This window comes from Crocodylus siamensis, chromosome 4 (assembly GCF_052110815.1).
Source record: "Crocodylus siamensis isolate JL-2025a chromosome 4, ASM5211081v1, whole genome shotgun sequence".
NCBI classification, from domain to species: Eukaryota; Metazoa; Chordata; order Crocodylia; family Crocodylidae; genus Crocodylus; species Crocodylus siamensis.
In genome coordinates, this window is record NC_143398.1 from 164,963,522 (window position 1) to 164,978,330 (window position 14,809).

The 14,809-nt window shown below is 47.8% G+C and overlaps 1 protein-coding gene across 2 annotated transcripts in view; it reads left to right on the forward strand.

Moving 5' to 3' along the window:
* The first annotated feature begins 2,845 nt into the window (after positions 1-2,845).
* Positions 2,846-14,809, forward strand: part of FAM117B (family with sequence similarity 117 member B) — an 81,462-nt gene continuing 69,498 nt past the window's right edge. For both annotated transcript variants that reach the window (XM_090044769.1, XM_090044770.1), the window contains exon 1: positions 2,846-3,560. In XM_090044769.1, the coding sequence (XP_089900895.1) occupies positions 2,987-3,560 (574 nt within the window). In that variant the 5' untranslated portion in view covers positions 2,846-2,986. The remainder of the gene's footprint in view (positions 3,561-14,809) is intronic.

The window sequence follows — 14,809 nt, forward strand, 5'->3', positions numbered from 1 at the left end:
GCCCAAGGAATTCAAGGAAATATTTGAGTTTAGATTAGAACTCTAAGGTTTCCTAGACTCCATCCTCCTCTCAAGAGTAAAACATACTGTCCGGAATGTAAAGTGGTCAAGGTAGCTTTACTGCAAGAATCTTGACTAATAAATTTCCTGACTTGTGTGTGTGCTATTTCTTAACCTTATATTTTGCATTAACATGACTCACCTTTAACATCAAGCACTAGAGGAAGGTAGTAAATAGCAGAGAAAATTGTTAGTTTGTTTTAATGCAGCCATCCCCCTTTGTTGATGATCTTTGTTTCCATCTCATAAGGCTTAAGGACATCCACTGAGTAATCCTGGCAGTCTGTGCCAAAGAATATCATCTATGGAATACACTGAAGATCAGATAGTGTACTCCAGTTAAAATGATGTGTATGTAAATTGTGCTTGTTATCAGACTTCCCCACATTACTTTGTATGCAGAAATTCTGCATAAATGATTAAATCCTAAGCATTTTCTGACTTTATTCATGCTCATCTGTCTGGATACCTGGCATAAGCACAAATTGACTTAAATGTGTGGGGTGTTTTTTCACCTGTTTCTAAAAAAATGTCTGTGTATAATCTTGTAATTAGATGTTAAAAAAATATACAAGGAAAATAATTCTTACTAACTAAATGTTCCCAACTTGACACTAATACAGTAGAAGACTGGGCCTTACATGGTAATAGCAAATGCATCATTAATCACTGTATGAAATAAAGCATTAATTTTACAGTTGTATATTATTCAATAAATAGGTCATCACAATGATGATACCAAATTGCAACATCCAATTTACAAGCCATTACTTAAGAGTGTTGTGGGTATTGAAAGTCATCTTCAGTAGTGAAGGAAGAGTAAATTGCCAGTTGTGGTGAAGGAAGGTAGTAAGAAGGACTTTTAAATTTCTTTATGTCTTGAAGCTGTTAAGGGCCTTTTCCTTGTATCACAAATATATGATTTATGGTCTACTAGATGGCTTCATTTCCTCTACTGTAAAAACAGAGGTTTACAGTTTGAGCCAACTAAAGATTCTACTTACACATTTCAGTGAGGGGATATGACTAGCAATGTAGAAGATAACAATAAACCTGCATCAATAGGGAGAAAGGTTTTAAGTGTAGCTAGGACCTCCCCCGTCTCTGTTGCCAAACAAGGAGAGTAACTATGTACATAGCTGGTGACACTTCCCTTTATTTATTGAATTTGGTTAAAAAATAATTGGATGGTTCTGCGGATGGTGATGGGCTTCTTGTGAAAGGTGCTTTGGCAGTTTGGCATCAGTTCAAAGAGCTGGCTTCAGTTCTTTTAGTTTCTTTTTTCCAGTTTCCTGTATGACTGAAAGCCCAGATTATTCGGGGCATATAGGTGTCCAAAACCTTGTTGGGAGTTAAATGTTAAATACTTTTTGAGGATCTGGGCTGTCAGGGGTAGATTGGGGGGTAACACCAGTGCACTTGCACCCCTGCTTTGATTCTGGATCCACCCAAAATTTAAAACCAACTGCCTCACAGCGACAGCAGCGTTTGAAGTCAAGGAGTTCTGAGGGAGTCTGTTGACTTTAAGGCTCATCATAATTTACCAGATCCCTTCCAAACTCTTCATTCCAAAGATGTTAACAACCCTCTCTCTTTTTTTTAATGGTCTTAGTATTCCACCAATCAGGCTATCCTTTGTTCTGCAGTTCTGCCGTCTGTTAGCTGCTCCTGGTAATGAAGCTCCTATTTCACAGCCTGCAAATTGGTTTTAACTCATTCCAGTAAAACTCTTTGTTTGTTTGTGCTTCAATCTTATACTGAATGATACAGCCCGAGGCCCCTATTGCAGGGGTTCTCAACCTTTTTTGTTCCAGGACCCATATGCAAATATCAATGGCCAGTCCTGACACAGTGCCCCTCACTCCTGACCCGCTGCCCCCCACTCCCAGTGTGTGGGGCAGGACCCCCCCAGCAGCCCCTCACAGGTTGGACCTCTGCAAGGTGAAAGCCATGGTTTCCCACATTTTTCTCCTTGAAAGGAGAATCCATTTTTTAAATGTATTTGCAGCCCTTTTATGTGTTTGTGCAACCCACTTTTAGGTGGTGACCCACGGGTTGACAAATGCTGCCCTAGCGTACTGGTACAGCTTCCAGTCTCTTTCTAACTGGAGACAATTGTGTGTTGTGTGGGACCCCTCGCTGCACCTCCCCCTGAACCCGCTTTCCAAAGCCCTTGATGTGCCCACGTGGGCCCAGGTGGGCCTCCGGGTGTCTCAGTGCGGGCCCTCCTGTCTGCCTCTGCTCCAGTTTCTCCTCCGGGCACGAGGGCCGGGCCCCCGACCTACGGGAGGAAGTTGGAAGGAACAAAACACAGGGCAAACGCTGCGTGAGTCGTGGGCTGCAAAAACACAACTGCGGCTTCTCCTACGGAACCAAAGCTGTGAGGGAGCAAGCGTGTGCGGGGGAGATCGTAGGGGAAAGCCTGGGTGCGAGTCCGCGCGCGCCGCTGACACGCGTGTCCAGGGCGGGGGCAGCCCCGCAGCGCTCGATGCCGGGGGTATGAGCCCCAGTGGGGAGCCTGGCGGCCCCCGCCCTGAGCGGAACCAGCCCCTCCGCGTGTGTCCACCTGTCGGACTGAGCCCCGCGGGGGCGGGACTGCCAGGGCCGCTGAAAGGGGGTGACAGGGCCCCACCTCCCCTCCCCTCCCCCTGACGCGCGCGGGGCCGCTTTAAGAACCCCCTCCTCCCCACGCGGCTGCTCAGGAGTGCGCGCCGCAGCCAATCGGGGCGCGGCGGTGGCGGGAGCGGGGCTGAGGCGTGTCCAATGGGAGGCGGCGGGGGGCGGGGCGGACGGCCGGGGCACTATTGTTGATGAGGCGCACGGAGCAGTCGGCTCGGCCGCGGGTAGCGCGAGGGGTGTCTGGCGCCTGACTCGGCGGGGAACAGCGCCGCGCGCCGGGCTCCTTTTCCCCGCGCCGGTGCGAGCCATGTCCCACCCGCGCGTGAGGCGCAACGGCTCCCCCACCCCGCCCGCCGGCCTGGGGGGAGGGGGCGCCGCCGGGGCCGCCGCTCCTACCCCCGCCGCGGCCGCTGGCGGCCCGGGGGGAGCCAGCAGCCGCCTGCAGCCCATGAGGGCCACAGTGCCCTTTCAGCTCAAGCCGCAGCAGCACGGCAGCCCCACGCGGAGCGGTGGCGGCGGGGCAGGGAGTCTCCCACGCGCGGCGCCCGCCTCGCGCAGCGCCAGCCCCACGCGCGCGGCGCCCGCCAACGGCACCAGCGCGCGCGCCGGCCCGGCCGTGGCCACGCAGACGCCGGGGGGAGGTGGCGGCGGCTCCGCCCCCGCCCCGTCCTCGCGCGGCAGCCCTACACGCGCGGGGTCCAGGGGCAGCCCCCCGCGTCCGCCCGCCCCGCCGCTGACTTCGTCGCCCTGCGCCTCGCCCGGGCCGCCGCCTGAGGGGAGCGGCGCCGCCGGCCGCGTCCGCCAGCGCCAGAGGCGGCGCTCGCCGGAGCCAGCGCGGAGCTCCCCGGAAAGGAAGAGTCCCAGCTCCCCAGGGGCCCGAGGTGAGCGCTGGGGGGGTCTGTGAGCCTCGGTCTAGGCTGGGGGGAAGGGTCTAGAGGAGCTAAGGGGAGGCCACGTGCAGGCTCCCTTCCCCTGCCCCCAACGGTCACCTGTCTGTGGGCAAAGGGGTTTTGTGTAGAAGGGCAGTGTGACCTGGGCATGGCTACTCACCTACCTGCGGGCAAAGGGGTTTTGAGTGGGGGCCCATTTCCTCTCCTAGGTTTGCTCCCTCTTACGAGAACCACAGGGTGAGGCGGACGTGGCAGCTGCTCCCGAAAGAGTTCTTTACGCTTTTCTCCTTGTAGTATTTCCAGCCTAGAAAGCAAAAGGCATAGGCAGAGGACCCAGGTGATGGTCAGCCTCTGCATGGAACGTGATCTTGGGAGCTGCAGGACCTGCGAGCAGCCTGGATGCCACAGCTTCCCTTGAGGCCCTGCTACGTGTGGTGTATTACGCAATTCACTGGTGAAGCACGCAATAAAAGTAGACCGGTCACACGTGTGATTTATTGTGCACTGAACTGGTGAATCGCGCAATAAACTTAGGTTGGTCACACATGAAGTAAGGCCAGCCACTGTGCAAAGTAATTGCCATGCATTGTGCTGAATTAACAAGCTATGGAAGCAGTAAATATAGATCAGCCACACGTATGAAGTAATTATTTTGTAATGAGCTGGTGAACTGCGCAGTAAGTTTAGACCGGCTGCACACGCAAAGTAATTATCACCTGATAAAAATGATTATGCAGCTATAAAAAGAGGCGAGCAGCTATAAAGTTAATGCTTGAAAATGTGTAACAGCTCTGCAGCTGGTTTCTATCTAGCTTTAATTTGAACATGTAGCAGGGCCCTTACGTGGCCCCAAAGTTCCTTGGTTGTCCTGTAGCAGTATCCGTGTCTGGTCCAGGAGGAGGTGGCTTGCACTTCTGGGTATTGTCATTTTTTTTCCCCCCAGATATGTCTCATGCCCTCCCATTAACTATGGCCAGAATTATGTGCACCTGAAGGAGTATAATAAAGTTCATAGTGTAATGAAGACAGGAAGTATAGTGGGAATGATGTGCACTGTGCTGTTATTGGTATACTGTGTTTGCAAAATTAAAATGTATTTACCAAATGACATTAAAACTTGAGGGGTAAGTGGTAACCAAAAGAAGAAATTACAAGCTTGCATGTGCAGCTTATTTTGTCTTGAAGTAAAAGCTTGCTTGAAATTGTATGAGCAACACTTTCCTGCAACGTTGTAAAGTGTGTGACTTCAAGGCAGCAAATTTGGCTGCTAAAATTACTTTCTCATAATATTAGCTGCACTGATACACATCAAATTGTGTAACATGTTTTGTTTAATTCTAAAACCAGAGCTGTTTTGATTAGTCTTTCTACTCTGGCTTCTCTTTCTCCTGATACTGGCTTTCTTGTCACTTTCTGCTATAAATATACAGTTTCTAGGGTCGGAAGGGACCTGAGCAGATCATCTAGTCTGACCCCCTGCAATGGCAGGAAAGAATACTGGGGTCAAATGACCCCAGCAAGATGTTCATCTAACCTCCTCTTAAACACCCCCAGGGTAGGAGCCTGCACCACTTCTCTTGGAAGTTGGTTCCAGACCCTAGCCGCCCTGACTGTGAAGTAGCGCCTCCTGATATCTAACCTAAACCTACCCTCTGCCAGCTTGTGACCGTTGTTCCTGGTCACTCCTGGCGGTGCTCGGGGGAACAGTGACTTCCCCAATGCCTGCTGATCCCTCCTGACTAATTTATAACAGGCCACAAGATCCCCCCTCAGCCTTCTCTTTTGGAGGCTGAACTGGTTCAGGTCCTGCAGCCTCTCCTCATAGGACCTGCCCTGTTGTCCCCTGATCATACGAGTGGCCCTCCTCTGGACCCTCTCCATGCTGTCAACATCCCTCTTGAAGTGTGGCGCCCAGAACTGAACGCAGTACTCCAACTGCGGCCTGACCAGTGCCGCATAGAAGGGGAGGATCACCTCTTTGGACCTGCTCGAGATGCATCTGTGGATGCATGCCAAGGTGCGGTTGGCCTTCCTAACTGCCTCCCCACACTGGTGGCCTATGTTCATCTTGGAGTCAGTGATGACCCCCGGTTCCTTTTCTGCCTCCGTGCTGATAAGAGGGGAGTTCCCTAACCTGTAGGTATGGTGCCGGTTGTTCCTCCCGAGGTGCATCACCTTGCGCTTGTCTGTGTTGAAACCCATGGTATTCTTGTCTGCCCACCCTTGTAACCTGTCGAGGTCTGATTGTAGCCTGTTGCATCCTTCCAGTGTGCCCACGTCCCCCCACATCTTAGTGTCATCAACAAATTTGAACAGGGTGCTTTTTACCCCCTCATCCAAATCACTGATGAAGATGTTGAACAGTGCGGGCCTGAGGACCGAGCCCTGCAGAACCCCACTGCCCACATCCTTCCAGGTTGAGAAAGACCCATCCACTACCACCCTCTGGGTGCGGCCCTCCAGCCAGTTGGCAACCAATTTGACTATGTGGGTGTCTATACCACAGCCCCCCAGTTTCTTAATGAGAACGGGGTGAGAGACAGTGTCAAAAGCCTTCCGGAAGTCCAGGAAGACTATATCCACTGCTACCCCTGCATCTAATGATCTGGTGATCTGATCGTAAAAGGCCACCAGGTTGGTCTAACAGGACCTGCCACTGATGAACCCATGTTGGTTGCCCCTAAGCATGCAGTCTCCTGCTGGCCCCTCCTGGATGTGTGTCAGCATAATTTTCTCGAACAGCTTGCCTAGGATCGAGGTGAGACTAACCGGCCTATAGTTTCCCAGGTCCTCCTTCCTGCCTTTTTTGAAGATGGGGACCACGTTGGCCCTCTTCCAGTCCTCCGGTACCTCACCAGAGTACCACGAGTGCTCGTAAAGCCATGCCAGGGGACTTGCAATGACCTCAGCCTGTTCCTTTAGAACTCTAAGGTGGGGATCATCCGGGCCGGCTGACTTGAATATGTCCAACCCCTCCAGAAGCTCCCTAACTAAATCCTTGCTAACCCGTGGCCCAGGTGTGCCTCCCCCAGGGCCCGAGGGGGGCCCAGCAGGGAGGTAGCTGTTCTGGTCCCTACTTAGGAAGACGGAGGCAAAGAAATCGTTAAACATGTTAGCTTTGCTGTCTGGTGTGATGACCAAGTTTCCCAACGCATCCTGCAAGGGCCCCACATTACCCGGGACCTTCTTTTTCCCCCCCTACGTATTTAAAAAAGGACTTCTTATTGTCCTTAATCTGGGAAGCTAGTCCCAGTTCCATCTCTGCCTTGGCCTTCCTAACTACCCCCCTACATCCCCGAGTGACTACAGAATAGTCCTCCCTGGTGATGACCCCTTCTTTCCTCTTTTTATCAAGAAGACATTCCCGGATGCTTTTGGCGAGCCACGGAGGCTTGTGTGCTCTCCTGCTCCCTTTGATCCTCGTTGGGATTACCTTCCTTTGGGCTTGGAGGATCGTCTCCTTAAGAAGCGACCACTCTCCTTGGACACCTGGCTCCCCTCCCCTCCGGGACCTCAGCGCTTCTCCAACTGTCCTCCTTAGCTCGTTGAAGTTTGCCCTCCTAAAATCTAGGGCCGCTGCCTTACTGTAGGCCTTTGCCACCTTGTGCTGGATGGTGAATTCCAGCAGGCAATGATCGCTGTCGCCCAGGTGGTTGAGCACCCACAGTCTCCTCACCAGGTCATCACCCGTGGCCAGCACTAGGTCCAACAAGGCGTCTCCCCTGGTGGGGCTGTGTACCTCCTGGGTTAGATGGAGGTCCTGCACTCTGGCCAAGAACCTACGGGAGTGTTCAGACCTGGCTGACTCTTCTTCCCAGCAGATGTTTGGGAAGTTCAGGTCCCCCATGACTTCCACATCCTTAGCCTTCGCTACCTCTGTGAGCTGACCCAAGAATTCCTGGTCAAGCTCTTCTCCCTGGTTGGGAGGTCTGTAGTAGACTCCCACTGTTAAGTTTCTTTCCCCTCGACTGCCTTGTACTCTAACCCAAAGCACTTCAGAGTGCCCCTCCCCTGACTCCTTGCTAATTGAGGAGGATGTGTATTCCTCCTTAATATAGAGTGCCACGCCCCCAACTCTCTTTCCTATCCTGTCCCTCCTGTACAGCCTATAGCCCTTGACATTCACCGCCCAATCATGCGTTGTGTCCCACCACGTTCCCGTAATCCCCACTATGTCCGGGCTGGTGTCAGCCAGCAGGAGGTGAGTTCCTCCTGCTTGTTACCCATACTACGAGCGTTTGTGTAGAGGCATTTGAGGCCTCCTGTGGATGTGTGTACTGACCCCCTAGTCTGAGCGTTACCCTGGCCCCTATCTCTTACCTGTTTATTCGCTTCACTCGTTGGGCTGGGCTGGGCTTATCTTATAGTTAGAGTTCAGTTCTTGCTTTTCTTTGTATGTGAAGGCAGAGGTCCCAAGTTGGTCCTTAGCCAAAATCAACTGCCATGGTTCTTGGGATACCTTGTGTACGGCTTCTTGACAGTGGAAATCAAGCTATAATCTCCAATTAAATTTGTCAGCTTAATTGAAGTATAAAAGAACAGTGCCAAAAATGTAACCATATGACTCCTTTGTTACCTGTTCCTTCCTCTGTTTTGATCTCAGGCCTTCCAGAAGTTGGTAGCAAGCTTTGTTCGAGTTCCTAGGTCTGTTGTATTGAGAGAGACATTTGTCTTTTTTCAGACAATGTTGAAGGTTAGTTATGAGTGATGCAGAACTTCTAAAAATAATTATTTAGAGGAACAGCCTCTTCCCTGCCAGAAGCATTACAGGCCATATATATCTATGGGTAGACTGATGAAATCATTTGTGAGAGATAAGCAGTGCAAGAGAACACTGTTGAGAGATCTTTTAGGTCAAAGCAAACTTCCCTTTCTTTTCCTTTCTGTAGGACTTGCTCTGCTAGTGCTGAAACTACATCAGTATTTTGAAATTTGGATATCCAAAATTAATCACTTTAAAGCCATATTTAGATGCCTAACACTTTGTAGATCAACCTGAGTGCTGACTACTCAATCCCTGTAAAATGTGGGTCACTTCTTTAGTTAGATAATTGACCCATGGATTTTTTGAGGTGGCTTTAAGAGAAGATACTAGTCTTATTTCTTCTTATTCCCCATCCTTTACATGGCACCTGGAAGCCTTCAGGTAAATTTGCTCTACACAGATTTATCAAGGAAATATAATGTACTCAGTTTAAGTGGGACTGGAAAACTGCTATGCATTTAATGAAGGTAATGCTTATTGAGTACACAGGTTCTCTGACATCTGGGAAGAGAAACAGCAGTAACATCTGTAGCAAGGCAGGATAAAAAGGATTAATTTATTTATACTGTAGATATGTAAAATCTTAAAGTAGAGGTGTCAAAGATATGGTGCATGGGCTGGATGCTGCATACTTCCTAGGTGGCTGATCTGAGGTGCATGCTGCACGTGGTGCCCTGCCACAACAGCTCTGGGGCTGCTGGTTCAGATTGGACCCACCTGCTGGAGCCAGCATGAAGGGCCAGTCTGACATGGGCAACTCATGCAGCATGTACTGTGTGCTGGTTTCACGTAAGTTTCTGACTGGTGCCAGTGTATAGTGCGTGCAGAGGTGGTCCAGGGTGTGCACTGTATGAGCTGCTGGCTTTGGTGCTTATGTCTGTAGATCTGATCTGGCTTGCAGGCTGGCCCCACACCCCTTTACTAGCCCATAGCCTACAAGGCCAAATGAGTTGACACCCCTGTCTTAAGGGATTCTTCTTCACAGAGGTTTGCATTTATCTCATGTAAATCACTAATATACTACTTTTTAGTAGACCTTAAAGCTGATATAAAAATGTTTTAATTCTAGAAACTGTTAAAAGCAATGATTTAATTTCTTTTACCTCCCTTACACTGAATTTCAGTTTTTAGTTCTAATGCCTAATCTGGCCAGGAGAGTGAGATACAAGATTGTTTTTGGACTTGGTGTCTTGAGTGGAAGTTTGTGGAGGTCTGTCTTGGGATATTAGATCAGAACAAACTAATTTCTGATCTATCTTCAAATCATCCTTTAGAAAACCAACAGCCTGTTCGACTGTCTTGTCAATCTAGCTTCTTAGTTTATGTAAGAATTGAGGTCTAGAAAGAAACAGATATGTTGGTCGCTAAGGCTGTAACTAGACATCTTATTTGACACGGGACTGATTGTCCAGGGTTTGATCCAGACGGAAACAGGCAGGCATACATCAGTCACCCTTCCAAGCTGCATTGCTGCTTTTCCACTAGAGAGGAGCATATGGCCCATGTAGCTTCTCCGAAGAAAAAGTGCAATAATTTTGCAGGTGAACATACAGCCATGTCTGGGGGTGGTGCGTAATACTAGCACACTTTTATTACACATATTTCAAAGGGACTTGAAGTAGGACTGTGTACTTCTATGTCTGTAGGATCCTGGAATAAATGCTGTATCTGTTTACAGGCTAGGGGCTCAATTCTGTTCCATCTATTAATTGCACAACTAGACTGGCATCTAAGTCAGGTGGAAAGTAGAGTAGTTTTCCAGGAACTTGAGCCGGATAGATGAGAAGCACATTTGGGGAAATCAGACAGAAGGTAAGGTAGGATAGCACCTTAGAGACTGACTGGTTTAGAGGGGCACAAGCTTTCATCAGCAACAGCCTACTTTGTCGTGTACATCTGACAAAGTAGGTTGTTGCCTACAAAAGCTCGTACCTCTCTGAACCTGTCAGTCTCTAATGTGCCACCCTGTCTTACCTTCAGCCTGACTTAAGTGTGCTTCTCATCTGTCCTGCTTGAGTTCCTGGAAAACTGATGGCTGGGTCCTTTTTGCTGCCTTTTTGCTGATTCAGTCTTAAGGGTACTATGTTGGCATGTTACAAAAGTAGGTGCATTAATGGGTTTTCTGGACTTGAACATAGTGGAATAGAATAAGACTTAAATGCCTAAGCCCATTGAGATGTCTAATAAGTGGAATAAAATCTGTCTCTAACTGTCTGTAAACATACGCCTATAGAGAGAAGCTATGTTTTCTATTATGTATGTGGAAATACTTTGTAAAATAACATGCATTTAAATAAGCCTAGGAATCAAAGTATTCTAGACCTTGTTCGTTTTGTCCTGGAAATCTTAGTTTGTTTATATTATTTTTACTGTTGATGCTGAATAGTGTCTTTGTTAGATATGTGTTCAGTTGTTAAAATTGGTTGAATTACCTTTTTTCTCTTGTAATTTTGGATGAAATTTGGAGTAGTAGCAACCATGAATACATGGAAGAGTGGTTTAGCTAATGAAATTAGACCAACGAATACATGTAGACCATTACACAAAGATGTTCAAAACTTGTTGCTCAGTATTAATTTCAGCTTTCCTGGTTTTGGATCAGTTAAGGGAGGCTTTAACAAATAAAACTACAACCGCAAGTTGGGAGATTAAAATAAGCCTTGAGGTTAGACCAAATAACTTCTAAATTTAGATGCTGATACCATAACTTTGTAGAATTTAGGCTTAGTTTTATGTTAAAGGTTTTATCTCTCTAGCAAATAGCTGAAGAGAAATTTCAAATGGGGAGTTGGCAGGAAGTGGGAGTTGGCTTGACTCGGATTTAAATTACCAGGCTGGTTGAAAAACTAAGATGTGGCTAAAGATCTTTCAACTTCAGCATGGGGATTTTGAACCGAGTTAGAACTTAAATGACCGGTTAGTAACAGTCCCTTAATCTTCACTCTTTTTGCTTCTTGGTGTTAATTTTTTTTTCCTTTGTTCCAATTTGACTGTAGCCTAAGTGCTGGCATTTTACTTTGGGGTGGGGGAGAGCCCCTCACATATTTGTCACTTGCCTTTGACTAACTATTCCTTCTTTGTCTGTTCAGGAAGTTTTGTTTGGCAGTGCAAGGAAAAACATAATGGAAGCATTTAACAGTTGAAAGCTGAGGCGTAACTGCACGTCTGGGGCAGCCACGTGGTGCTTGGGGCAGTGCTGGCTCCTGCCATGCCAATTGTGGCAGCATGATCAACCACCACTGCAGCAGAGGCTGCTTTTGTGTCCCTTCCTCCCCTCCAAAAAGGCAGGCACTCAGAGTTGCTGCCCCAGTTGCCGCATCCTCAGTTATACTGCTAGTTGGAAGGGAGGGAGATTCAGCAAGGAGGTGCCAAGTGGCCAGTTTGAGGCTTTTGTTGTTGTATGTTACTTTAGGAAAGTACAAGTAAAGGTTAAGAAATGATTCTGCATTGAGGGTTGGAAAATGTTTTTGTACGTAACGGAGTGAATGGTACCACAGGCACTTATTTCTGATGTACAGAAAGAAATAGGAGGCAAACCTATTGAAACTTTCTAAATTAAGGTAAAACTGTAGACGTCTATTTTAGGTTTTTGGAAGGCATTATATGTATACACTTTGCTATGTGACGTGTAAGCAATTCATCATACAGTTAATGTGGAACATCTTTGTGTGTGGTTTGTATTGCGCTTTTAATTTGTGCATGTGGGGAGCCACTCCGTGGTGCTGAGTTGCCCCTGAGGCCTTTGCATTGCTATCAAGGAGCCTGATATTTGGGGAGCTGCCCTTTGACTTCAGGCTCCCTGCATATACAGCCAGCTGCAGAGGCACCCTTTGAACTTTCAAGGACATGGAGAGCCATTCTCCAATCTCAGGCTCCCCACTTAATGACAAGATGAAAAGGTGCCATGGAAAGTGTGGCTTTGGGGACTGGTTCCCAATGTTGTGCTTCCTGCAGTGTCTCTTAAAAGTGCCATTGTGTGGGGAGCCCATGATTCAGGTCTTGGATTCTGCACGTTGGTAAACATACAATGGGATCTGACAGATTCTGTCCTGGATCCCCAAAATCGCACATTTTGCCATAAGCATCTGGTATGGCAGGACTCGTCATTCTGGAGATCTGGGACAAAATTAATGTCTGTAAGGGGCCATAGACAACTAAGCCAGGAAAAAAAGACTTACTGAAGAAGAAAGAAGAGGGAAAAGAAAAAGACTCAGTGCAAACAATTAATTGAAGTATCTAAATCGCACAGTTTGATATTTTCTAACTTACCCTCCAAGCAGATATCACAGTAATTAAAGTAAGATATAGTCTAGTATGTTTTTGCATTGTGTTGGAAATGCAGCTTCTTTTAGATAGTGGAGAAGAATCTATTCTTGATTTGCTGCATATTAACAGGGGGGAATTGATTGAGAATCTGGATGTGGAAAGCCACTGAGGTGGCAGCAATTTACAAAGTGAATGAATTCATGATTTTAAGAGAAGGAATGAGAACAGCAGAACAGAAACACTGGACTGCAGAAAAGCAGACTAATTAACTCAAGGAACTGGTAGGCAGGATCCCAAGGGGGAAGTCAAAGGGGAGAAAGTAGTCCAGGCAAGTTGGTTGTATCTTAAGCAATTAGGAATTGTTTAGAAATAGCACATTCTTCATCTCTTTTGGGGTTTGGACTTCAAATATCATTTAAGGGTGCCTTCTACCTGTAGGATTCCATGACCGTAAGGCCACAAGAGCATGCTATTCCAATGGGTAGGAGGGGCAGCAGGAGAGCTTGGTTTAACAGTGAAGAGGCAAGAATGTACTTCATTGGAAAGCTTTTCTAAGTCGGTTTCAACCATGCAGTTGGTTCAACAAAAAGTATCACCCACAAAAATCTTTGCCTCTTGCATATTTCTTAAACCATTGTGGCTACAATATTACTTCTATGCTGTGTAACAGTAAGTTCCCTCAGTGACTTTAAACTTAGAAAAGAATCTCACAAAAAGAAACTTAGCTGTGTTTTATTAAGAATGAGTATAAGAGTATAGTATGGGCATGAAATAACAAAATTGTGAGGTCCAAGGCACAAATTGAGATTACAGCTAGTAAAAGGCATAAAAGTCAACAGAAAGCAGTCTGTAAGTATGCTAGAAATAAAAGACAACCAAGAATGGTTTTATTACACTTGACTAAATGGTGGGGGAAAGCTAGTAATTGATGATGTGATTCATATTCTAGTGTTTAGTGCTTTTTATTTCAGCCTTCACACACACAAGGCTAACTGTAACATGACAAGCACAACTAGCAGCAGGGGGGGAAGCTTAGAGTAGGGGAAAACAGATTCAAGTTCCTTTAGATCAGGGGCGTCCAAATTTACCCTGAGCTCCAGTTTGGATCCAGACCACAGGAGCTCCTCCCAGAGCAGATCTGTAGGGCCAGCAGGAACTGACTAGTGGGTCTGCATTAGGGCAGCAGCATAGGCCCAGAACCAGATTGCAGCTGGGGCTCCATTTGGGTGGTGGTGGACGACTGGGGACCTACTGATTAATGACTATATCTACCAGGATCCATGGAACCTGACTTCTCTGGCAGGCCACATTTTCCCCTCTCCCCAACTTCTGGTAGCCGGCTGGACTACTGGTGGGCTGGATGGAAATATTCCGTAGGCTGTATATTTGCCACCCCTGATTGGAAAACATCCAGATTATCTCAATCAGCAGGGCCAGATGAGCAACATGCTAGAGTACTTGGGTATCGGCTAAGGTAGTTTGAGTCGGTAGTAATTGTCTTTTGGAGCATATGGTCGTGTAAGAGCCTAGAACACTGGAAGAGGGCAAATAAAAACGCCCTGCTTTATTTAAAAAACTAAACTAAACAACCAAACCCCCCCCCCCCAAAAAAAAACAAACAAACCCAACAACAACCAAGGGGTAGAGGACAAGAATACCCAAGGAATTAGACTTGTGGGTGTGAACTGCAGTACCATATTTCACAGTGTATAGGTTGCTCAGTATATAAGCCGACCCTATTTTTCTGATCCAAAAAGGTAGGAATTTCATAGATCTTGTGTATAAGTCCACCTAACTTTTTTAAAATCAGAAATATGGGGTTGGCTTATACTGGCCCCTGTGTGCCCTCACTGCGTGCTGGGTACTCAAGTGCCACTCGTAGGGAGTGGGGATAGGGTCAGCTGGTGCAGTCCCATCCCCTGCAAACAGCACTGCCTGGACTGCACCAGTCAAGTGCTGAGCCTGGCACCACTTGCAGGGGATGGGACTGCGCCAGCCAAGAACCAATCCTGGCCCCGTCTGCTGCAAACAGCATTACCAAGCCCTGTCCTGTCCCCTGCGAAGAATGCTGGACTCCGCCCTCAGTTGGTGTTGCCCAGGCAGCACTGCTCACAGGGGATGGGGACAGGGCCGGGCTCAGCACTTGGCTGGTGTGGGTGGTCAGGTGGTGCAGCCTGGGCAGCATTGCTTGCAGGGAATGAGGCTGTGC